The sequence below is a fragment of the Cibotium barometz genome, chromosome 48 (assembly GCF_041138505.1).
Source record: "Cibotium barometz isolate CiBa-2024 chromosome 48, ASM4113850v1, whole genome shotgun sequence".
In the NCBI taxonomy this organism is placed as follows: domain Eukaryota; kingdom Viridiplantae; phylum Streptophyta; class Polypodiopsida; order Cyatheales; family Cibotiaceae; genus Cibotium; species Cibotium barometz.
Genome location: NC_141093.1, coordinates 44,620,277 through 44,644,899, shown reverse-complemented (window position 1 = coordinate 44,644,899; position 24,623 = coordinate 44,620,277). Strand labels below are relative to the sequence as shown.

The following is a 24,623-nucleotide window of genomic DNA, read 5'->3' as shown; positions in this document are numbered from 1 at the left end:
CATCTAGGCACCTCCTTCTAGGCTGAAATTTAGATTTCCAGCCTTATTTCAAGACACTTATTGGCCTTTATTTATTGCGCTATCTAATGCACTTATTATAGAGTATTTTTCTAGCCATACCATAGTGTTTTTACCTTTCCAAAACACTTAGAAGCTGGCTGAATTCTGATTTTCAGAAATTGAAAGTCTCCATTCAAGCTAGAAGAAGAAGAAGAAGACTATTTCTAATGATTGAAGCTATGGAAGAATCATCTTGGCTCCGGTTGCTACAAGTTCTATGTGGTAGAACCCTTAAGAAGCGTTGGGCATTCTCCTAAGCCACTAGATGGTTGATCTCATTGAAGTTAAACTACATTTGTAGAAATCGGGATTGCTGGGCAATTTTGGTGAAGGGTGCTAGGCACCATATTGCTAGCTTGTAGCTGGGCTACTTGTGGGCAAGTATAGTTCTGTAAGTTGTTTTCATGTTCAATCATTTTGGAAGAAACGGTGGTGTATGGCTGGGCCAAAACACCCGTTTTATGTACTTGTAAAATTCTTACTCCCTTAGGGCAGTACATATCTTTCAGGGGGGGGGGGGGGGGGGCAGTCCATCTTTTGGTCCCTAGTGCAGTATCATTTCTTTTTAGTACTTCCACATTGTATAATCAATTGTTATGGCTATGCACGTGGGATAAGGCAGTGATCAAAGGATGATAATTTTGTGATTTCAGTACTAAATTTTGTATAACCACGCACCCGTTTGTGACAACCATAGGGTTCTTCTGGCATGGACTGGATAAGCACCGTTATGGCCACATCTTCCTCCACATTTGCTTTGAGTGTTGCAAGGTGGTTCATGAGAGACTTCATCTTATTCACATGAGCGTCGAAGCTCTCATGTGACTGCATCATGAGTCCATAGAACTCAATCTACAGGGAAACCTTGGAGTTCTTCCCTTGAGCTCCAAAGAACTTGCCCAACATCCTTGGAATCGGGAGATCTGCTACATGATGTATAAAGTTGTCGGACAACCCTAAGGCTATCAGATCAAAAGCTTTTTGATCTCTGAGCTTCTAAGCTTTCAATGCTGCATCTTCCCCTTCTTTGGGCATTTTTATTTCCCCCTCACCTCAAGGCCAGAGGCCTTCATGCATCAAGCTGAATTTCAGCTTGGTCTACAGGTGTGAACATTGAAAGCTGTCCCGTCAAACTTTTCAATGAATAGATGTGAACCCATAATGATGGAGACAGGGGGTCTTAGCTCTTGTAGATGATGAGCCAGTGTACCCTTTAATAGATAAATCGAGGTTTTCCAAAAATTAGGGTTTTCAAATTTGGGGGTTTTCAAAAAAGATGATATATCATGCCATAGCAACCCTCTAATGTTGTAAATGCATCCTCAATAAATCCAAAGTAATTAAGATTAATTGCTCGATTAACTTGGTTTTTGCAAAAAGAGAAAAAAGCCCCAAATTGTTTTTCCTTGATTTGCTGAGTTGAGTTGCTGCTGCCTGCCGCTGCTGTACATTGCTGTGCACCGTGGGCGAAGTGCTGCAGGTGACAGATATCACGTTGTTGATGAGCGCTCAAAGATGGTAGCTGGCTGTTGTGACGCTCACAGTGGCTCACACAGGCGTTGCCTGACAGGTGGCAATAGGTGCAGTCGCAGCACAGTAGGTTGACGACTGAGTGAGTGCACAATGGAGAAGATGTAGTGTTGGAGCTGGTGCCGTCGACGAGGACAGTGCCACTGATGTGAGCAGGGGCTCCACAAAGCAAAACAACTGCGCAGATCTGGTGCAGTTGTGGTGTTGTTGATAGCCAAGATGAGGGGACTGATTGTGTTGCAGCTCTGATACCAAATGTTGGTTTAGCTAAGCTATGGAGGCTCAAAGGTGAGCAAGGCCACGGCTATGGAGCAGCAGACAATGAGAGAGAGAGAGAGAGAGAGAGAGAGAGAGAGAGAGAGAGAGAGAGAAGACAATGCTCAAGAGAGAATGTACGGCATGACTAAATGATGTGATGGTTGCTTGATTATTTCAATGAAAGTATAAGTGCCTCCTGACATCATTGCTTATGTCACTCTCGCACAAATATGTAGATATTATTGTGACCCCTCCTAAGAGGTGGTTCACACACACACACACACACACACACACACACACACACATAAGTGACCCCTCTAAGAGGTGGTTCACATGCATAGGTAAGACCTTGATTCCCGACAAGTGTCTCTTGCCTTATGGATAGAGACAATGCTGTTTGTGGTCGAGGAGGGGGGAAGGCCTTCACACAAAGCCCTATTGGAGAGAGAGAGAGAGAGAGAGAGAGAGAGAGAGATATTTTCCAACTCTGGCTTCTTTACAGGAGTGAGCAGAAGCCGCAAGGCCAGCCGAGTATTCCCACACAATCGTGGTACCCTCCTTCAGTGCTTACTCCCACAAGCTTGTCTAGGGTTTCATCTGCTTCCAATATCGGCACACCCTCAGGATCGAGCCCACTTTCAAAACTAGCGAAGTCAAGCATTGAGTCGAGGCCCTTTCCACAGTCGCCTTCAAGTGCTTCACCGACGGCTTCTTTTGCAACCACATTCCCCCCTTTGAGAGATAAGAGGTCATGTTTTGTGACTATCTATGCTTGTTTGCAGAAAGACTGTCATGTTTGCTGATCTAGTGCTTTTGCTTGCAGTGTAGAAGAACTGAGAAAACTCTTAACAGATAAGGCAGCTTACAATGAGTTTCTGTACTCTCTTGATCAAGTTAAAACACTTGACATTGTAAGTGTCAGGAGTTCGGGACATATGCTTTTGTTATTCATGGTGTCGTAAATTTGTGTTTTAAGTTGGTCAAATTTAACAAAATCAAAGGGAACCTTTCCTATTCCAATGCTTGTCCATAAATTCCTTTAATCTCGTGACCTTAATTCTTAAGCCAAGTATTCTGTTATTTTTTTCCTTGCTTTTTTGCACCTTTTCTTATGTTGCATGGCCTATGTTCATGTTGATACCCTGCAAATGGTTTTTGCCTTTCCACTCTGGATGCTTCATGACCTGCTTCACGCCCCACAGCTGTTGATCCTGTCTGCGTTTTTCTTGGTTTTCTCAATTGCCTTGAAGGATGTACAAAAATGTGAACAAGGAATTATTAGATAAGGATTATTTAAAAGAGTCAAGATATTAGAACTTGATAGTAGTGGGCCTTTGAGAAGCCACTGAAAAATTATGTCAGAGTAAGCAATTCAAAAATCATTTAAATTCTAGAGGATGATTCCAATAAGAACCATTTAGGATGGGGAGATGATCTGGCAACTTAAACGATTCATTACTAAAATTTTGCTCGGATTTAACTTCACAAAGGTTGAAGATTCAAGAAATATGTGCTGAAGAGGAGAGGTTTTTTTTTTTTTTTTTTGGGGGGGGATGTGGGGGGGGGGGGGGGGGTTCCTGATTGGCTGGCTTCTTATCTAAGCAATTACATATCAGGGGGGTGCGGAAGACCCACACTGTGCGTGTACAGTTTTTCTTGCTGACTAGACAGTTCACAACATTATGCTTTGGCAGGACCGTTACAAGACAAACTTTGAGAGAAGCACTAAGGAGGCACTTTGAATTTTACTCTAATTTTTTGATAGCTGTAATAGCATGTAACTTAAGCATGTTTTACCTCAAGGCTATGGTAGTGATGACGTGTTGAAACCCAAGTGATTTTGTATGCTAGAGCTTACAGAAGTTCTTGTTCTTGCAGCTACAAGATGACCTCAGGAAGAGCAACATTGAGCTTGCAAGTACTTTCTTTACTTTTCTATATGATCAATTTTTTCGCTGTGTCATTCAGTGAACTAGAGGATAGAGACTCAGGGGTGCTTTTATAGGGCAGTGTCCAACGTTCTGTTTTTGAATGTATGCTTGCCTCGACAGAACAAAACCTAGAGCAAGAATCCAAGATTGCGGAACTCAGAAATCAGGTATTTACTTCTAGTTGTTTTGCTGAATGTAACATCTTATTAATAGGGAAGTCAATCCATGCCGGATTGGAGTAAGGAACGTATGATCTTTCTAACTATGAGGGCATCATGTAACATCTTATTAATAGGGTAGGGGATACAGTTCTAGTGGTGGCTAGATGCTGGATTGATGTAAGGAATGGTAAGGTCTTTCTAACTCCTTGAATGCCTTATGGCAGCTCCTTGCAGCTTGAGATCCTGCATGCTCTTTTACTTCCTGTGTATATGGCATTGACTGGGGGTAGCATGTAACATCTTATCAATAGGGAAGGGGATGAGTCAATCCATGCTGGATTGGAGTAAGGAATGGTAAGATCTTTCTAACCATGCGGGTATCATGCAACATCTTATTAATAGGGTAGGGGTTAAGTCAATCCAGGCTGGATTGGAGTAAGGAATGGTAAGATCTTTCTAACTATGAGGGTATCATGTAACATCTTATTAATAGGGTAGGGGATACAGTTCTAGTGGTGGCTAGTCAATCCGTGCTGGATTGAAGGAATGGTAAGGTCTTTCTATCACCTTGAATGCCTTATGGCAGCTCCTTGCAGCTTGAGATCCTGCATGCACTTCCACTTCCTGTGTATATGGCATTGACAGAGTACAGAAAGAATATTGTTAACGTTCAAGACTCAGCACGCCAAATGTGGCATGCTTGCAGAATGTCCATCATTTTCTGCTGTTTATCTTGTCACTCTTTTTTTTTTTGTTGTTGTTGTTGTTGCAATGTTCTGAAAACAGCGTGTTTTGTATGTAACGCTCTATAGAAGGCCTGTGCTAAACAGAAGCATATGAATACGTTTTTGCTACATATGTGTATTTACGCACCTACGTGCTGGTCGGCCACTTTTAATCAAGCCGGCTTCTTGTAATTTGCTCACGACAAGTAATTAGTCCAGGCCTTACCCGGCTGCACATGCATGCATCTGCCTGCTTCAAGGGACCACCTGCCTGCCTCTGCATTTGCTTCACCTGTGTGCCAGCCTCAGCCAGTGTTCAACTGCCACGAGATAGACAGGTTTTCTAGTATATTGTATTATGTACATGAAAAAGGCTACACCAAGGACACCAAGAAATATTTGGGGAGGGTGTCCACTCATTAATGAGTGTGAACCTGCAACCTTATAAAAACAAAGGTTAAAAAGAATGCTATAAAATAAACAAGTGCAATACACTTACCACCTGTTCACACGCAACAAAACTCGTCAGAAGACAGAGCAAACTTCACGACTCATTGGCAGGCGTCCCTGCTCAATAAGTGGCACGTCAAACAAGCAAACACAAGAATACAAGACATGCGAAAACAGTTCCAAACATGCAAAACATGAATGCATGTGCAAACAGTATCATGGACATATCTCCCGTTCATGGAACAAGTACTAAACATTTCTGTCGGGCACAATGATGGCACGACAGAAAACATAAATCCCGGTCTTCCTATGGAGTGACAGTCCCATAGGTAAGACACAGATCCAGGCACGAGCCTCCCTTGGAGTGACAATCCCATAGGCAAGACACGGCACAAATACTGGCTCTTCCATGGCATGACAATCCCATGGATAGAACACAGTCCAGGTCATACACGGGTGGCACCAGTCTAGCTCCCGTCCATACGACACCATCTTGCTAACACACGGGTGGCACCAGTCTGGCTTCCGTCCATGTTATGCAAAAAAATACTGGCCCCTTCACATGAGACACCGGCCTGGCCTCAAGTGAGCAAGACACAAATCTGGAGATGGACCAAATGGTCGGCCAATTGGTGACATCCCCCCGGGCTTCTAAAGAGTTGTCCTCAACTGAAAAGCCTCAAGATATGCCTGCAACAGCTGTGGGCAATCAACAAAATAATCCTCGTTTACCCACTTTGCATCAATGGGTAAATAATTCTTGAACTTCACAAGGTATCGCCGGGAAAGCTTTCCTGCAGAGCAGGTAGCTTTCTGTCCTTGTGAAAGACAATCTGTTCTGGCTGGAGGATCTCCTCAAGCTCATCAATCTCTGGCGGATTTTCTGTAAAACAGGCTCGTCAGGATCTGGCATGACATATTTTCGGAAAAGACTCACATAGCAACCACCATGCCCACACTTGTGCTGTTCCATTTTCACAGGGCCATGACAGTAACAATGGATCCTGCAAAGATAGAAACCATTCGGAATTGGCCAGAGTTGCAAAATGTACATCAAGTACGTAGTTTTCTGGGATTATGTTCATATTATAGGCGTTTCATAAGGCATTTTGCTATGATAGCCACCCTTCTACATGATCTCACAAAGAAGAAAACCACTTTCAAATGGACTCCAAAAGAACAGGATGCCTGCTTGCAGCTCAAGCATGCTATCATATGTGGACCCGTATTGATTGTTCCCGACTTACAAAGGTCATTCATAGTGGAATGTGATGCTTGTGGCGACTGTATAGGAGCTGTCCTAAATCAAGAAGGGCATGCAGTTGCATATGAGAGCCGTCGTTTGCATGATGCTGAGCTTCATATGGATATTTATGAGAAAGAGCTCTTGGCTGTAATTCATGCCTTAAAGATATGGAAACATTATCTTCTTGGGGCTGAATTTGTAGTCAAGACAGATCATCAAAGCTTGAGATACTTTCTATCTCAAATAAAGCTTTCATAGAAACAGATGAGAGTGGCAAACTTTCTTTCCATGTTTCATTTTCAGATTGTGCATACTCCGGGAAAGAAAAATGTAGTGGCAGATGCATTATCAAGGAGGCCTTATGTGGCTGCAGTTTCAGTGGCCTCTCATGGGGACTTATCTACTATGCGAGATTTGTATCATTTGGATGCTGATTTCTGCCTTATATGGACTGATTTGATGGCTGGTCACTCACATGCCTCTTATGTGATCAAAGAGGGTTATCTTATGAAGGATAACTGCTTATGTGTGGTGAAGGATATGCGTCCAAAGGTTATGGACGAATGTCACGCTTCACCTTATGCTGGTCATAGAGGTATCATGCCTACTACAGCATGATTTGAGAGAGATTTCTTTTGGCCTAGCATGCGTAAAGACATTGAGGCATATGTACGTGCATGTATTACTTGCCAAAAAGTGAAATTTGACAGGCAAAAACCTCCAGGTTTGCTTTAGCCATTACCTATTCTCTCGCAGCCATGGGAAAGTATTACTATGGATTTTATTAGGGACTTGCCTAGATTCCAACATGGGAATGATGCTATTTGGACCATTGTGGACAGGTTTAGCAAGCAAGCTCATTTCTTGCTCGTCAAGAAAACCATTAAAGTTGATCATATGGTGAAGCTTTTTCTTGCTAATATTTTCAAACATCATAGTATGCCTAAATCCATTGTTGGGAATAGAGATTCCACGACTACGAGCCTCTTCTGGAGGGCTTTATTTGATAACATGGGGACTAAACTTGAGTTTTCATCAGCTTATCATCCCCAAACGGATGGCCAAAGTGAAGCTGCAAATTCAGCCGTGTTGGATGTGTTGAAGTGTTATGTGGCAGATCAAAAGACTGCATGGGAGAAGTATCTTCCACTTGTTGAGTTTGCCTACAACAATACGATCCATGCCTCCACGGGAAAGGCCCCGTTTGAGATTATTTATGGCAAGTGGTCTTGCCACCCATCCTTCGTACAAAGGATGAGATTTTTGCAGCTGATGAGTATGTTCGTGACTTGGATGTAGCCTTTGCTCAGGTACGGACAGCCATTGCAAGGTCACAAGATAAGCATAAAATGGCTGCTGACAAGCATAGAAGGGACATGCAAGTCAAAGAAGGTGATTGGGTTTTCCTGAAATTTGAGAAAGCTAGGCTTCGGAAGATGCCAAGACGAGAAGGATCATATCCTAAGCTTTCTCCTCGCTATTATGGACCCTTCAAGGTGATTCAAAAGATCAATGAAGTGTCATACACGCTTGCTTTACCTAGTCATTGGAAGATTCACAATGCATTTCGAGTCAGAATATTATATGATTCACATGGGGGGTGCCCGGACAGAGTTAAAGATGTGTGGACATCCCTAGGTGTGAAGGGGGGAACTAGAACATTAGAATTTTAATGTTTTATTAAAGTTGTCCCTAGGCCTTAGTGGCTCCTAGGAAACTTTAATAATAATTAAAGTTGGGGGGCCCTAGGATTATTATGGGGAGGGAGCCACTCCACTTTTGGAGTGTGTGCTTCTCTCTCCTCTCTCTCTCTCTTCTTTTTGGGAAAAAGAGTCGTGGAGCATACATGCCCTTGTGGGGAAGCGTGGAAAGCAAGAAGAAAGGAAGTCGACTGCTGGTCGGGGATTCTGCTGCTGGTTACTGTGTGCTGGAGCAGGCCGTACAGTAGCCGTACAGGTCTGTACGACAGCAGGTACTGCTGTGGACAGAGGCGGCGTTGAATTGTGGAACAGAGACAGGTTGCAACAGGCGGCTGCAGCTGTAGAATCCAGGTAGTACAGGCTGTATGACTGCAAGTACATTTCTGTACTTCTGCAGGTACACTGTACGGCCAGAACAGGTGCTGGACAGTGCTGGGCATCATTTGTTGCAGGCGGCGCAGGCGATCGGCATCAAGACAGCAGGCGGTTGCTTCTGGTTACTGAAGGTACAGCCCGTACAATCTTGTACGGACAGGTACCAACAAGTATAGACTGGTACAGTGCTGTTTTTCAGATCTGCACAATCAAGTACAGCATAGAGTTGGATGCAAGGAGGAGGGTACAGACAAGTACATTGTTAGATATCCATAACGCCGCTACGGGCGTTACCACAGGAGGGGACGGCCTCTGGCTCACCACCTAGCCAGAGAGGAAGAATGAGGATTGCCCCTCATCCCCCAGGCTATATAGTGTGTGGCCTGCCGTCCACACTAGCCTGGCCGCCCATGACTCCGCATGGGCGTCCTCTCCCACTGAACCCCGGACATGGCCATCCGGTCTGCCGTCGGTCACAGGCATTACAACCTACGTGACATAACCCCCCCCCCTTAAGAAGAGTTTTCGTCCTCGAAAACAAACTGGGGAAACCTTTTGGAAATTGCACTACGGCGTTCCCAGGTAGCTACCTCCTCATCCCTATCTGTCCATTTAACAAGTACCTCCTAGTACACTTTATGTCGGGTTTGTCTGTCACGATACTGGAGAATCTTTTCAGGTTCATGTGGTATCTTTGGTGGCTCTATCAAGTCCACCAAAATCTCTGGAGAAACTGCGTTCTCTAACCCGTGAACTGATTTCTTCAGTTTACTGACATGGAAGTCAGGATGGACTTGAGAACTCTCCGGTAACTCAAGTTTATATGCTACGTCCCCAATCTTCTTAAGGATTTTAAAAGGACCACAATATCTCGGAGAAAGTTTATTACACTTTTCCGTTTTCATGGTTTCTGACTGCGCAGGAACCTTGAGGAATACAAAGTCACCTTCTGCAAAGGTCACCTTTCTACGTCCTTTATCCGCATAAGTTTTAGCGCGATCCTGAGCGCTACGAATGCTCTCACGTGCGGCTCTGAGCATATCATTCATATCTTCAAGGAAATCCTTGACAGATTGAATCTTCTCCTTTTCTAGGCCTACAGCCATCGGAGATCTCGGCTGGAATCCATACATTAACATGAATGGTGTAAATCCAGTCGCTGAGTGTTTGGAGCTGTTATAGGCAAACTCCAATAAGGGCAAGTACTCTTCCCAATTAGATTGCTTCTTACTAACATAAGAACGCAACATATCCTCTAGAATTTGGTTAACTCTTTCAGTTTGACCATCAGACTCCGGATGATCTGCCGTACTCATACTCAGAGTAGTATCCAACTTTTTGAAGACTTCCCTCCAAAAATGACTGTTGAACTTTCTATCTCTATCCGACACTATATCTGCGGGCAGGCCATATAGCTTGTAGAGATGTTCAATAAAGAGTTTTGCCAACTCTGGCGTTTTAACAGTTTTCTTCGTGGCGATAAACTTTGCCATTTTAGTTAACCTGTCCACTACCACCCACACCGAGTCATTCCCTCGACTCGTCTTGGGTAAACCAGTAATGAAATCCATGGAAATGCTTTCCCATTTCCCTTGAGGAATCTCCAGCGGATGGAGTAGTCCTCCAACCTTAAGACGTTCATGTTTATTGACCTGGCACTTACTGCATTTCAGCACATAAGTCTGGACGTCCTTAAACAAACTAGGCCAATAAAACTGTCTTTTTACTAGTGCATAGGTCTTCTGAATCCCAGGATGACCCGCACTTGGACTATCATGACTTTCTTTAAGAATTTGGGCCCGAAAGTCACCAATAGTTGGTACACATACTCTACCCTTGTAGAGTAAATACCCGTCGTCAATGGAGTAATTAGCATATTTCTCCCCCCGACGAAGTTTATCACTCCCCTTTGAAGCCGTGGCAGTCAAAGGTGATGAAGGGCCTATGTCAGAGCTCTCCGGCTCCAAACTATACCCAAAAGACACGGCTAGTCTCTCCGGACTAACTCTCGCTTCCCTTCCCGTTGCACCTTCGGCCAGTCTCTCCGGACTAGCAACATGTGCCAACGAGGGAGGTAGTCGCGTCTGTGAAGAAGTGCGTACGCGTACAGCGCGCCAGACCTCTGTAAAAGATGGATCGTGCTCACATAAACCACGTAGTGACTCCAAGAAATCATTCTTGAAGACTGTGAAACTAAGTTCATTAATCTGTGGCATGCGACTAAGTGCATCTGCCACCACGTTATACTTACCTTTCTGGTAACGTATCTGAAGGTCAAACTCCTGTAGAATCTCCGCCCACCGAGCTTTTCTACCCTTCAGTTCATTTTGACTTGAAAGCCATTTCAGACTTTCATGGTCCGTCCGGACCTCAAAAGTAGCACCGTATAAATAGTGTCTCCAGTTTTTCAGTGCATGAACTATCGCTAGTAACTCTCGGTCGTAAGCCGAGTAGTTACGCTGCGCACGATCTAACTTTTTACTCTCAAATGCAATTGGGCGTCCCCTTTGCATAAGTACAGCCCCAATGGCCTCATTACTAGCGTCTGTTTCCAAAACAAACGGCTCATTCGGATCGACAATAGTCAAAATAGGTGCAGCTGCTACGGTCACCTTGAGCTTATCAAAGCTCTTCTGTTGGGCTTCTCCCCAACTAATGTTTTTTGTTTTGGTTTGGACCATAACTGGTCAGTCAACGGGACTGCGATCTTCGCATAGTCCTTTACATACTGTCGGTAGAATCCCGACATGCCAAGAAAAATCTGCAGTTCCTCGAGATTCTTTGGCGCTGGCCATTTAAGGATAGCCTCTACTTTTTCTGGCTCCATCCGCGTACCATCGGCGGATATAATATGGCCAAGGTAGTGAATTTCTGTTTCAAAAAATTCACATTTGCTCTTCTTTGCAAATAGTTTGTGCTCTCGCAACAACGCGAACACGAGACGCAAATGCTCTATGTGTTCTTTCTGTGTCTTACTGTACACAAGAATATCATCTAGGAAAACTACTACGAATTTTCCCAGATATGGACGTAAAATACTGTCCATCAGCATCATAAACGTCGCTGGAGCATTGGTTAGCCCAAATGGCATAACCAAAAACTCAAAATGCCCGAAACGGGTCCTAAATGCTGTCTTCGCAACATCTTCTTGTTTAATTCTAACCTGATGATATCCTGATCTCAGGTCTATTTTTGTAAAGTATCTCGATCCATAGAGTTGATCAAACAACTCATCCATGCGTAGCATTGGATACTTATTCTTAATCGTTATCTGATTAAGAGCCCTATAGTCTATGCACATCCGCATAGATCCGTCTTTCTTCTTTACCAGAAGAATAGGCGATGCCCACGGACTTGAACTAGGACGAATGAAGCCTTTGTTCAAATATTCCGTTAATTGTTTTTCCACCTCCTGTGCCTCAGAGTGGCTTAATCTATAAGCAGGTTTGCTTATAGGTTTTGATCCTGGCATAACTTCGATGCCATGGTCTACTTCTCTAGACGGTGGTAAACCATCTGGCAAATCATCAGGAAAAACATCTTGAAATTCCTCTAATAAATTCATTAAAGTATCTACGTACTTTTTCTTTAATGTCTCATTCACCTTGGATTTTTTCTTGTTTGAATCACATGCATGTCAAACAGGGTTTTCAAACAGTGGGTCTCGTCCAAGGCTATTTTGTTTTTCTTGTTTGTCTACGCAAACATCCTTTATCGTTTCATCTACGGAAACAGAATTCAAAAGAGGGTAACAAGCATATACCTCTGCTATCTGGTCTCTACGGACCGCTGTACACAGCTCCATGGAGGAAATAAGTGGTGTGGCAGGGACAGTACGGTCGCCCTGCAGGGTAATGACTCTACCTCCGTGCTCAAAACATAGCGTATTATGTAAGTAATTCCGAGCTAGACTAGGGCCCAAGCCATACAGCCACTCCCTGCCTAGATATACGTCTGCTCTGGCTAAGTGCATGACCTGAAAGTCAAGCGGAGCCTCGTAGTCCTGCATAGATAATGGGACCCCCAATACTACGGTATTCCATACGGTTTTTGTCATATCCGTTGGCTAGGCCAACAGTATACTCATGATCACTCCGGGTCTCAGTCAACCCCAACTTCTTGACTAACGAGTAGTTCAAGAAGTTGTGGCTAGCTCCATCATCAATAAAAACTGTGACTCTACGGCCACCTATGGTGCCATACATGCGCACCATGTCATGCGGACCTACAGTAGGCTGCCACATCGCTGGTGTCACTGAACAAGCGTGATGCTCATCACAATGACACACTGTCACCTCTCTGAACTCTACGGAACTGAGAGAGAGTCTCTGCACTGTATGCAACTGCCTAGAAGATTTACCATCTTTTTTGGGCTCGTTGCCACTCGTGCTGGCTTTAGGCTTTGGACACTCAGTCTTCGTGTGCCCTACTTCATTGCAATTAAAGCAGCGATTTTCCTTTCGCGCTTTAATATTCTGCTCTTTCTTTTGGATTTCGCTGTCTCTTTTCTTCTTGGATGGTCGTGGTTTTTTCGACCAATGACCACCCTGTCCTTCCTGGTCCGTCCTATCCCCTTGCTTATCACTGCGGAACCCTTTTCTTTTGAGGCCTGACCTCCTCTTTTCACTACCCTTGGCCCTGCTAGAACCACCACGCGCACTACGGCGCTTGATGTCATCAAATATCTGTGCATACTTAATTGTCTTTGCTAAGTCTTTAGGCTGTAAGGGCTCTACGTACTCAAGGTAATCATCTTTGAGGCTTCTCTTAAAGCCTCGCAATGTCTGGAATGCATCGATTCCCTTTAGCTTGAGTACTATCTCCCTATAGTCTGAGATGTACTGAGTTAGGGATTTGTTCTCCATCGAGCACTTGTCCCATAACTCCCAGCTTCTCTCTGCCTCATTAACAGGCAAAAATTCTGATCGAAACATCGTTTCAAATTCCGTCCAAGTGGCAGGGCGAGTTGTCAAACTCATCCACCACTTGTACGCTTTGCCGGTTAATGAGAGGCTAGCCTCTACGGGATGTATACGGCTAGGCTGCTGTCGCAGCGCGTGCAAATCTGACCGCTTCGCTAGAAACATATTGACCGAGTCCTTGTTTCTCTCCTTCTCCTCGCCACCAAAACTAGGCGGCTTTAAGTCTTTTAATAACGACGAAGCTGTCGCTACGGACGGCCCCGCAGGCGCATCGGCCTGTACTCCTGCAACCACTGGCGAGGCTACGCTCACCCGTGCCGCAGGAGCTCGGCTACCACGAGGAGTCGGAGTACTAGCCGAGGCGGCTGTCAGTGCATCTAACCGTGTGGAGATGCTCTGTAGCATCGTGACTAGATCAGCCTGAACTTTACCCATATTGTTCAGTTTGGCATTAAGATATTTAAACAGTCCAATAGAGAGCTCCGTCTCTGTCAGGACGTCGGCAGGGTCCAATAGGTCATAATCATTGTCGTCGTACTCCAAGAGGTCCTCCTCGGTCCCCTCGGCGACGTCAGTGTTCATGTCCTCTGGCTCATCGGCCAGAAAGGGGTCATCTGCTAATGCGGCCGTTGCGGGCTCGCTGGGTCCTAAGGCGGGATTCGGTCGGGGTCAAACCCGTGACCGAGGACAAGAGACCAGAAAAACCTAGAGAAGTAGAAGGCAGTGGGGACACACTACGCCTAGCAGACATCTTTAATTCTTGCAAAAAACAATGCGAGAACTCGGAAATTACTAAAGAAAAACGCTAATAAAATGAGCAGTGGTGGAGAGAGAATAGTCACCCCCCTTTACGGTCGCCTGTCGATTTGTTTTGCGCTGCAAGCTTCCAGACAGCGCCGCTTCTCCGGGATGCTCCGATCCGAGAGAAAAAATGCATGCAACTCATAACAAAAATAAATTTTGCTCGGGAGGCTGTGCCTGAAACAATCGGTTATCCCTTGCCGGGATTATTCCTCCCCAGCCGAGAGAGAGGATCCGTGTGAATTTACTTTCATTTTTAATCAAAAAATGAATAATGAAAATATGCTCTGATACCAGTGTTAGATATCCGTAACGCCGCTACGGGCGTTACCACAGGAGGGGACGGCCTCTGGCTCACCACCCAGCCATAGAGGAAGAATGAGGATTGCCCCTCATCCCCCAGGCTATATAGTGTGTGGCCTGCCGTCCACACTAGCCTGGCCGCCCATGACTCCGCATGGGCGTCCTCTCCACTGAACCCCGGACATGGCCATCCGGTCTGCCGTCGGTCACAGGCATTACAGCCTACGTGACATACATACACACGTGTGAAGCAGGGTTGTGGAAACAAGTGCCTGCAAGTACAGATTGGTACCGTTGCTTCCTCCAGTGCAGATACACGGGCTGATTTTGGTAAGCTCCGCATCTGTTCATCTATCTCTCTTTCTACTGCTTTATGTCTGTTGCAGATTTGAACTATCTGGCCCCTTGTGAGAGGAGGGGTATGGCAGATTGACAAGGGTGGAGATAGAGGTTGAACAGTACATGTATGTATGAGCTGAGATATTGAATCATGTGCTTGAGTTATGCCAGATGTATGCTCATGGCTGCCCTGCTTAGTGGTCTTGGCTGATCAGAGGGAGGCACAGTGTGTTGCTTGAGACACAGATCTGTGTGTGTATATCCTCTGTGCTAAGAGGTATTGTGGGCCGTCATATTGGACATACAGGTGTAATCTCCTGGCTGATTTTTGGTTGTACTCAGCCTTTCATACTTTTGGAATTGAATAAAGAAATACCGCAAGGGGCGCCAAGCTTTGGGGCCAACAGGTGTCGCTTTGTTTTCAGATTTGGGCACTCTAGCCCCAATCTTTTCTGTTTTCATATCTAGACTACAAGTGGACGGGTGACTGCTAGTCTACCGCACTCTTGTTTCTATCAGAGGCCGGTTTCAAGGTTCCGTTGCCGGGACCAATCATCAACTTTCTGAAGGGGGTGAGCTCGTGGTTGCTTTGAAGAAAGCCATCGCTGAAAATTCAGCAAACATGTCTGATACAGAGGATGAGTACTTCTATCATGAAGAAGAAGAGCAAGAGACTTCTCTGAGAGAGATGTATCTGAGGATATTCATGCAGGAGAACAGGCTGTAGATGTTGAGCCTTATGAGGATGTAACACAGCCAGAGGATGTACATGGTAAAGAGGATGATGATGCTCGGTTCAAAGATCGTTTGGCTAGTGTTATGGATGTATTTATGCAGCTCACACAGAGTGAGAGATTTGCTGAATTTATGAGATCCCACACAGAGCCCGAGAAAAAGAAGAAGAAGGTTCGTTCAAAGAATCTTCCACAGGGTCATAGTGGTGCCATCCCACAGGAACCATCTTTTGGCCAGTTTCCGAACATGCAGCATGCTTATGGTGCAAACTCTCAGAGTTCCTTCTATGGACAGCCACCTATTCCTCATCAGAATATGCATCCAGGTTATTTTGGTGGTGGCTCGGTGTTCCAATCTATGACTGGGGGTTACCCTTAGGGAGGCATGGGCCTTTTGGAGCTAATTTTCAGCCTGGTATGCAGGGGAATATGTATGGTGGTATGCAGTCCGGTATGCAAGGAAATATGTTTGGAGGCATGCAACCTGGAATGCAAGGCAATATGTTTGGTGGTATGCAGCCAGGTATGCATAACGGAATGTTTGGAAACATGGCTGGAATGTATGGTATGCTTGGTGTGGGAATGGGAAATGTTGACCCAATGATGGGCATGAATGTTGGGGGCGGCAATCTTGCGAAGCCACTTCCATATGATAATCTAACGCCTATGGGAAAGGCGAAGGATTACAAGGAAGGGGGAGCTGCAGTGAAGTTTGATACATTCAGTGGGGCCAAAGATAAAATGAAAGCACTTACTTTTTACAGCAGTTTGATGCTGCTTTTTCTGGTGGGAATTACACAGAGTCCTCTAAGGTGAGGAAAGCTGCCACTTTTCTCAAGGGCAATGCTTTGCAGTGGTGGTCTACTCTTCTTTTGCAGGGCATAGCACCCACTACATGGGTCCAATTTAAACAGGTTTTCTCTTCCGTATGGCTCACATCTACATTTGAGGTGGATGTTATGACCGCATGGCACAAATTGGATGCTTCAAAGTGTGAGAATTTGGAGGATTATAACAAGAAGTTTTGGGAAGCATTACTCCCAGTGACTTCTTATCGTGCGGTGTCTGAGCAGGTAGAGAAGTATTGTTGTGGGCTGCCCAAGGAGGTACGAGATTATTGTATCAAGACGAGTAACGAACATGTCACAGATGATTGAAAATGCTATGACAGCTAATGCGTTACTCACTGGTGGATCATCTGGGTTTAAAGGCAGTAAGAAATTGAGTAAGAAAGCTGAAAAATCTGGGCATGCTTCTCGTGATGCTAAAGGGTCTTCAGAGACGAAGTATAAGAAGTTGCCAATGCCCAAAAGGACTTCTGAGGAAAGACAGGCTTTGAGAGATGTTCATAAGTGTTTTTACTGTACTGAAGAGGGGCATATGTCATTCAATTGTCCCAAGAGAAAGTCCCAAAAGGACTCTGACAATAAAGGAGAGCCCAAGTCAAAGAAACCAAAACCTTCTGCAGGCTTAGTTCCTGATCTTGTGGGGAAACAGCCAGGTGGTGAAGCAACAGAGTTGTGCAGGGCATGGGGCAAAGTGAGAGATCAGAATGCCTTGATCTTCTTTGACACAGGTGCTAGAGCCAACTTCATTTCACCAGATTTGGCTGGCCGATTGGGGATTCGCGCAGAGGAGATAATATGGCTTGTCCAGGGTATGCAGAACCCGTTACTCCTATCATTGGGAAGCTTCGGCTTCATTTGCAGGGTTATGTGGACAGCGAAGAGTTCTTTATCATGCCACTTGATGGCTGTGATGTTTTGTTGGGGATGCCATGGTGCCACAAAGTACATGCGGTGGTGGATACTTACAATAGGAAAATCACTCTGACTCATAGAGGGAAAGAATATGTATTGGATGTAAAACTCAAAGGGGAATCTGTTCCTATTGTATCTGCTTCGGCGATTTCATCAGTAATGAAAAAGCATCTTTCCGCGTACTTGATTTATGTAAAGGATGCACAAGATGATGAGTCTAAGTCTAATTTGTCAATGTTAGATAAGGACAGGACTGATTTCTTATGTGGGTTTCAAGACTGTTTTTCCGAGTCATTGCCAGGAGAACTTCCTCCTGAGAGGCCTGAAGATCATGCCATTGATCTGATTCCTGGCAGTACTCCACCGAATAGACCGCCGTACCGTGTTAGTGCAGCCCAACAGGAAGAGATTATGAGTCAGGTGCAGGAGCTTTTGAATAAAGGGTTGATACAGCCTAGCTCATCACCCTTTTGCTCACCTGTGCTCTTAGTGCAGAAGAAGGATGGTTCTTGGCGCATGTGTATTGATTACAGGGCGCTGAACAAGAATACCATCAAGAATCGATTTCCCATACTGAGGATCGATGACATCTTGGATCGCTTACAGGGCTCCACAGTTTTTAGTCGTATTGACTTGAAAAGCGGGTATCATCAAATACGCATTAGACCCGAGGATGTGCATAAGACAGCATTCCGAACCACGTTTGGGTTGTATGAGTTCTTGGTTATGCCCTTTGGTTTGACGAATGCGCCTTAGACCCGAGGATGTGCATAAGACAGCATTCCGAACCACGTTTGGGTTGTATGAGTTCTTGGTTATGCCCTTTGGTTTGACGAATGCGCCTGCCACATTTAACAGAATGATGGACATGATTTTCAGACCTCATAGAGAGTTTGTGGGCACATTCTTTGATGATATGATCGTGCATTCACAAACTGAGGAAGAGCATAGAAGGCATTTGGCCATTGTGTTTGCAGAACTCAGAAACCATAGGTTGGTTGTTAATGGCAAGAAGAGTGAGTTCTTTTTGCAGGAGATACATTTCTTGGGGCATATTGTGTCTGCGCATGGAGTCCGTATGGATCCAGCCAAGGTGGAAGCAATACTTAATTGGCCAGCTTTGAGGACCGTGCATGATGTACGCAGTTTTCTAGGATTGTGTTCCTATTACAGGCGTTACATACAGCACTTTGCTGAAATTGCTTCGCCTCTTCATGCTTTGACGAAGAAGGCAACTCCGTTTAGATGGGCTGATCGGGAAATTACAGCATTCAAAAAGCTCAAAGAAAAGCTTACTTCGGACCCAGTATTGGTGTTACCGGACCTCCGAAAGGCTTTTGTTGTCCAGTGTGATGCATGTGGAAGGTGCAGTTCTCATGCAAGAGGGACATGTCATAGCCTATGAGAGTAGAGTATTGCAAGATGCTGAGAAGCATTTATAGGTTTATGAGAAAGAGATGTTGGTTGTAATTCACGCTCTTTCTACATGGAAACACTACTTGCTTGGGGCTGATTTTATTGTACAGACAGATCATCAAACCTTGCGCTAGTTCCTCACGCAGACTAAGCTTTCAGAGAAGCATATGCGTTGGGCAAACTTTTTGTCTATGTTTCACTTCCAGATTGTGCATGTGGAAGGCAAAAAGAATGTAGTGGCAGATGCTTTGTCACGCAAGCCACAGGTCTCTGCAGTTTCACTTGCTTATCATCATGAGCTCGATGAAATGAAAGAGCAGTATGCCCATGATGAGGATTTTGAAAGGTTGTATGATCAGATGTCTGAGGGTCAGCGGCTCAGAGATGGGTTTTTATTGATGCATGGCAGACTGTGTGTTACCAGGCCATTGCGACTCAAGGTTATGATTGAAAGTCATGCTCCACCGTATGCAGGTCATAGAGGTATTGACGCCACGGTAAAAGGAGTGGAGACTTTCTTTTATTGGCCAACCTTGAGAAGAGATGTTGATGCCTTTGTGAGGCAATGCATCGTATGTCAGAAGGTAAAGTTTGACCATCAGAAGACACTAGGGTTATTACAGCCTTTACCTATTCCAGATAGACCTTGGGAGAGCATTGCCATGGATTTTATATTTGATCTTCCACGGACACAAACGGGAAATGATGACATCTAGACTATCATATGCAGGTTCAGTAAGCAGGCTCATTTCATTCCCGTGCGTAAGACGATCAAAGTGGATCATATGGTGAAGTTGTTCATGGCGAACATCTTCAAGTATCATGGCTTGCCTACATCTATCATTAGTGACCGTGATCCACGGATGACGAGTTTGTTCTGGAGAGGGTTGTTTGACAACATGGGTACAACTCTCAAGTTTTCATCGTCATTTCATCCACAGACAGATGGTCAGTTAGAAGAGGCTAACTCTACAGTGTTGGATCTTCTCAAGTGTTATGTGTCAGAGCACAAGCAACAATGGGAAAAGTATCTTCCTTTAGTGGAGTTTGCATATAACAACACTGTACATACCTCGACAGGCAAGGCGCCTTTTGAGATTGTAGAAGGAGGGAAGAAGGTACCACCCATTTTGCATACAAAGGATAAGATCTTTGAGGCTGATCAGTATGTGGAGAGTCTGGATGAAGCTTATCGGAGAGTTAAGTTGGCACTCCAGAAAACTCAGCAGAAGCAAAAGAAACTCAGCAGAAGCAAAAGAAAGCCGCAGACCGTCACAGACGTGATTTACAGTTTGCATTGGGTGATTGGGTTCTTTTGCGCTTTGAAAAGGCTAGACTCAAGAAGATGAAGGGTAAAGAGCGCTTATTCCCTAAATTGAGCATGCGATATTATGGGCCTTTTCAGGTTTTGGAAAAGATTGGTGAGGTAACCTATCGTTTGAAGTTACCAGATCACTGGAGGATTCACAATGCTATTCACGTGAGTCTTCTTAGACCTTTCCGTGGGGATGTGCCTGAGGATGTATCAGATGAGGCTCAGCCGGAAGTTGAGGAACTTGATGAGGTTCTGATTCCAGAGCAGATACTGGCACATAAAGAAAGGAAGGTACGAGGTAAAGTTTCCTGTCACTATCTTGTGAAGTTCAAAAACTATTCACCGATGGATGCGAAGTGGATGGAGGAAGGTGACTTAACAGATTCACCTCAGGTTTTGCAGCTTTATCTCGATGCCTTTGAGTTAGAGCCGACTCTTGTTGTGGCTCATTCAGGTTCAGCAGAGCATGGGTCTGGAGCATTACCTGATGCTCAAGAGGGGGGTAGCACCTCCACTCCCTTGATACAGACAGGCTCAGATGACATCTAGAGGTCGCTTGGTGCAGTTTTTATCTCACCCGAAGGTATTGAGGCTGACTGTACATCTGTTTATGGGACTTCTATGATATATGTGTACTAGTCACATGAGATTTTGTGGATATGTATGGTTCACAGTGGTATACAACTTGGACTATTACTATGCCATTGTTTTGCAGTGAATGTTGATACATGTGCATGGCTTAGAGAGATTGGGACGTTGATCTTGCCATATTGTATATTTCACTTTGGATATTTTGCTGTATCACCAGAATGCAATCGAGGACGCTTGCCATTTTCAAGAGAGGGGTATGTCATGGGCCTGTGAAAATGGAACAGCACAAGTGTGGGCATGGTGGTTGCTGAGTCAGAATATTATATGATTCACATGGGGGGTGCCGGATAGAGTTAAAGATGTGTGGACATCCCTAGGTGTGAAGGGGGGAACTAGAACATTAGAATTTTAATGTTTTATTAAAGTTGCCCCTAGGCCTTGGTGGCCCCTAGGGAACTTTAATAATAATTAAAGTTGGGGGGCCCTAGGATTATTATGGGGAGGGGGCCACTCCACTTTTGGAGTGTGTGCTTCTCTCTCCTCTCTCTCTCTCTTCTTTTTGGGAAAAAGAGTAGTGGAGCATACATGCCCTTGTGGGGAAGCGTGGAAAGCAAGAAGAAAGGAAGTCGACTGCTGGTTGGGGATTCTTCTGCTGATTACTGTGTGCTGGAGCAGGCTGTACAGTAGCCGTACAGGTCTGTACGACAGCAGGTACTGCTGTGGACAGAGGCGGCGTTGAACTGTGGAACAGAGACAGGCTGCAACAGGCGGCTGCAGCTGTAGAATCCAGGCAGTACAGGTTGTACGACTGCAAGTACAGTTCTGTACTTCTGCAGGTACACTGTACGGCCAGAATTGGTGCTGGACAGTGCTGGGCATCATTTGTTGCAGGCGACCAGCATCAGGACAGCAGGCGGCTGCTTCTGGTTACTGAAGGTACAGCCCGTACAGTCTTGTACGGACAGGTACCAACAAGTACAGACTGGTACAGTGCTGTTTTCAGATTTGTACAATCAAGTACAGCATAGAGTTGGATGCAAGGAGGAGGGTACAGACAAGTACATACACACGTGTGAAGCAGGGTTGTGGAAACAAGTGCCTGCAAGTACAGATTGGTACCGTTGCTTCCTCCAGTATAGATACACGGGCTGATTTTGGTAAGCTCCGCATTGTTCATCTATCTCTCTTTCTACTGCTTTATGTCTGTTGCAGATTTGAACTATCTGGCCCCTTGTGAGAGGAGGGGTATGGCAGATTGACAAGGGTGGAGACAGAGGTTGAACAGTACATGTATGTATGAGCTGAGATGTTGAATCATGTGCTTGAGTTATGCCAGATGTATGCTCATGGTTGCCCTGCTTAGTGGTCTTGGCTGATCAGAGGGAGGCACAGTGTGTTGCTTGAGACACAGATCTGTGTGCGTGGATCCTCTGTGCTAAGAGGTATTGTGGGCCGTCAGATTGGACATACAGGTGTAATCTCTTGGCTGATTTTTGGTTGTACTCAACCTTTCATACTTCTGGAATTGAATAAAGAAATACCGCAAGGGGCGCCAAGCTTTGGGGCCAACAGGTGTCGCTTTGTTTTCAGATTTGGGCACTCTAGCCCCAATCTTTTCTGTTTTCATATCTAGACTACAAGTGGATGGGTGACTGCTAGTCTACCGCACTCTGGTTTCTATCAGAGCCCGGTTTCAGTTACTCCATCCTTGGATACAATGTGACCCAAATAATGCATCTCTGAAAGAAAGAACTCACTTTTCTTGGCATTAATGAAAAGTTTATGCTTCCGCAACTCTTCGAACACTGTGACCAAATGAGTTCTATGTTCCTGCTCATTCTTGGAGAAAACCAAGATGTCATCAAAGAATGCACCTGTGAATTTGTGATGGGGTTGGAATATCCTATCCATCATACGATTGAATGTGGCCGGGGCATTGGTGAGACCAAAAGGCATCACCAAAAATTCATACAATCCAAAAGCTGTCCTGAATGCAGTTTTGTGGACATCCTGTGGCACCACTCGTATTTGGTGATAACCACTCTTCAAATCAAGACGGTTGAAACAAGCCGAGCCATCAAGCTTATCCAAAATGTCATCAATACGCGGGATTGGGAATCTATTCTTGATGGTAAGCTTATTTAAAGCTCTATAATCCACACACATGTGGAATGACCCGTCTTTCTTTTGAACAAGAAGCACGGGAGAGCAATAAGGTGAGGAACTTGGCTGAACCAGCAAGAAGCCTCCTTGAGACTTTGGAAATTACAGACCACCTGTGTGGTTGCCCCCCCACACCCCCCCCACATATGAGAGAGCCTTCTCCTCACAGAGCGGCCAGCTGGCGGAGAAGCATCTCTTCGCCTTATGCTCACTTGTTTCCCACCCTTATATGAGGCGAGTTTGTATTTAGCCCTTAATGGTTGTACTTAGCCCTTTGTGGCTGTTTTTCTTTAACTAGTTGAAGGATCTTTTTCCGTGAAAAAAAAAACAAAAACCTAGTGGATTCTGTGCATGAAAGAGAGAGAGAGATGTGTATACGTATGCGCAAGGGGGAACAGTCGGAACCCTCAGGTGTGAAATGCTAAGTTCTATACAAAACAGCTGCAGCAGATCTGTGCGTTTTGTTTAGCTATGGGCACATGCGGATGTGTGAACCTTGAAGGACTCGCCTTTAAGGGCAAAACGCATGCATGTGATGGCTGGTTGCAGGGTTGCGCATGAAAAAAACAGCCTATAGGGCTTGCACAAGGTCGGCTAGGGCTGTACGCAGCCACAACAGGCTATACATGTGCTGTACAGGGCCGTAGAGCAGTAATACAGGCCGTACTGGGGCCATACTTGGCGGTACAACAAACATACTAGGTCGGGCAGTGACCGATGGCGTGTGTATACATGTGGCTACAGGTTGGTGGGCAGAGAAAAGGTGCATGTGCATGGCGGCCAGTTGCTGGGAAGCAGCCGCCTAGGGTTTGGTAACAATAGAATCACGTTTTTTTTAAGAACAAAAACAGCATCTTGCTATTTTGATTTTAAAAACATACAAAAGTTTTTTTTAAATAGAAAAAACGTGGAGGGAGGGAGATTAAAAAACCCTAAGCGCATCTTTAAAAAGCCCCTCTTGTTTTTTTTCTAAGTGAAAAGCAGATGTAGTGTTTTTTTTTAACTTATAAAAACAAGGTTAGGGGTGTTTAACCCATAGTATCTTACGGAAGACTACAGAGACAGTCTGTTCCGTGGATTCACAACACGGTTTCCATCTCTCGTGCGTGGAGCCTCAGTAGGTGGGGTTTTTTGCATAATTTCTCGTCTTTACTTGCGTAAAAGCATGCTTTTCTCTCTTTAGTTTCTAAAATTCAGAATCGGCACTTAATTTTGTCATGTGCACACATGGACATGGCTGGTCTTCCAAGGCTAATCCTTGATTAGGGGGCAGATAAACAAAGGTTTGGAGCAGTAACCAAGCCTTGGGTGTCTGCTGACACTCACGAAGATCAACCAATAATCTCCTCAACCATACACAATCTACTGTGGCTGTGAATACTGCCCTGTACTTAGCCTCACAGGTAGATGTGGCAATAGTGGGTTGCTTTTTACTCATCCAAGATATGCATGAATTGCCAAGAAAAAAACAATTCCCACTGGTGGATTGCATGGTATCATAATCACCAGCCCAATCTGAATCACTGTATGCATAAAGCTACAAGCTGCCCCCCCTGGGATAGAACAAACCAAGATCCAGGGTACCCTGAAGATAACGAAAAATGTGTTTGACTGCTTGCCAATGCTTTGTGCCTGGGCTGTGCATGAATTTGCTCAACAAAGACACCCCAAAAGATATGTCTGGCCTCGTGTTACACAAGTAAATGAGACATCCCACTCCCTGGCTGTAAATGCCGGCCTCAAAAGGCTCTCCAATATCATGCATAGTAAGCCGTACACCTGGTTCTACTGGAGTAGAAATGGGCTTACATTCATCCATGTGAAACCTTTTTAGCAAACTTTT

At 44.9% G+C, this 24,623-nt stretch overlaps 1 protein-coding gene across 1 annotated transcript in view; it reads left to right on the top strand.

Annotated features, from left to right (window-relative positions):
• LOC147611206 (vacuolar protein-sorting-associated protein 37 homolog 2-like) overlaps positions 1–24,623 on the top strand; it is a 56,784-nt gene that overhangs the window by 13,475 nt on the left and 18,686 nt on the right. Inside the window, exons 2-5 of the mRNA XM_086785872.1 lie at positions 2,351–2,596; positions 2,672–2,759; positions 3,727–3,766; positions 3,900–3,946. Of these exons, the coding sequence (XP_086641998.1) occupies positions 2,351–2,596; positions 2,672–2,759; positions 3,727–3,766; positions 3,900–3,946 (421 nt within the window). The remainder of the gene's footprint in view (positions 1–2,350; positions 2,597–2,671; positions 2,760–3,726; positions 3,767–3,899; positions 3,947–24,623) is intronic.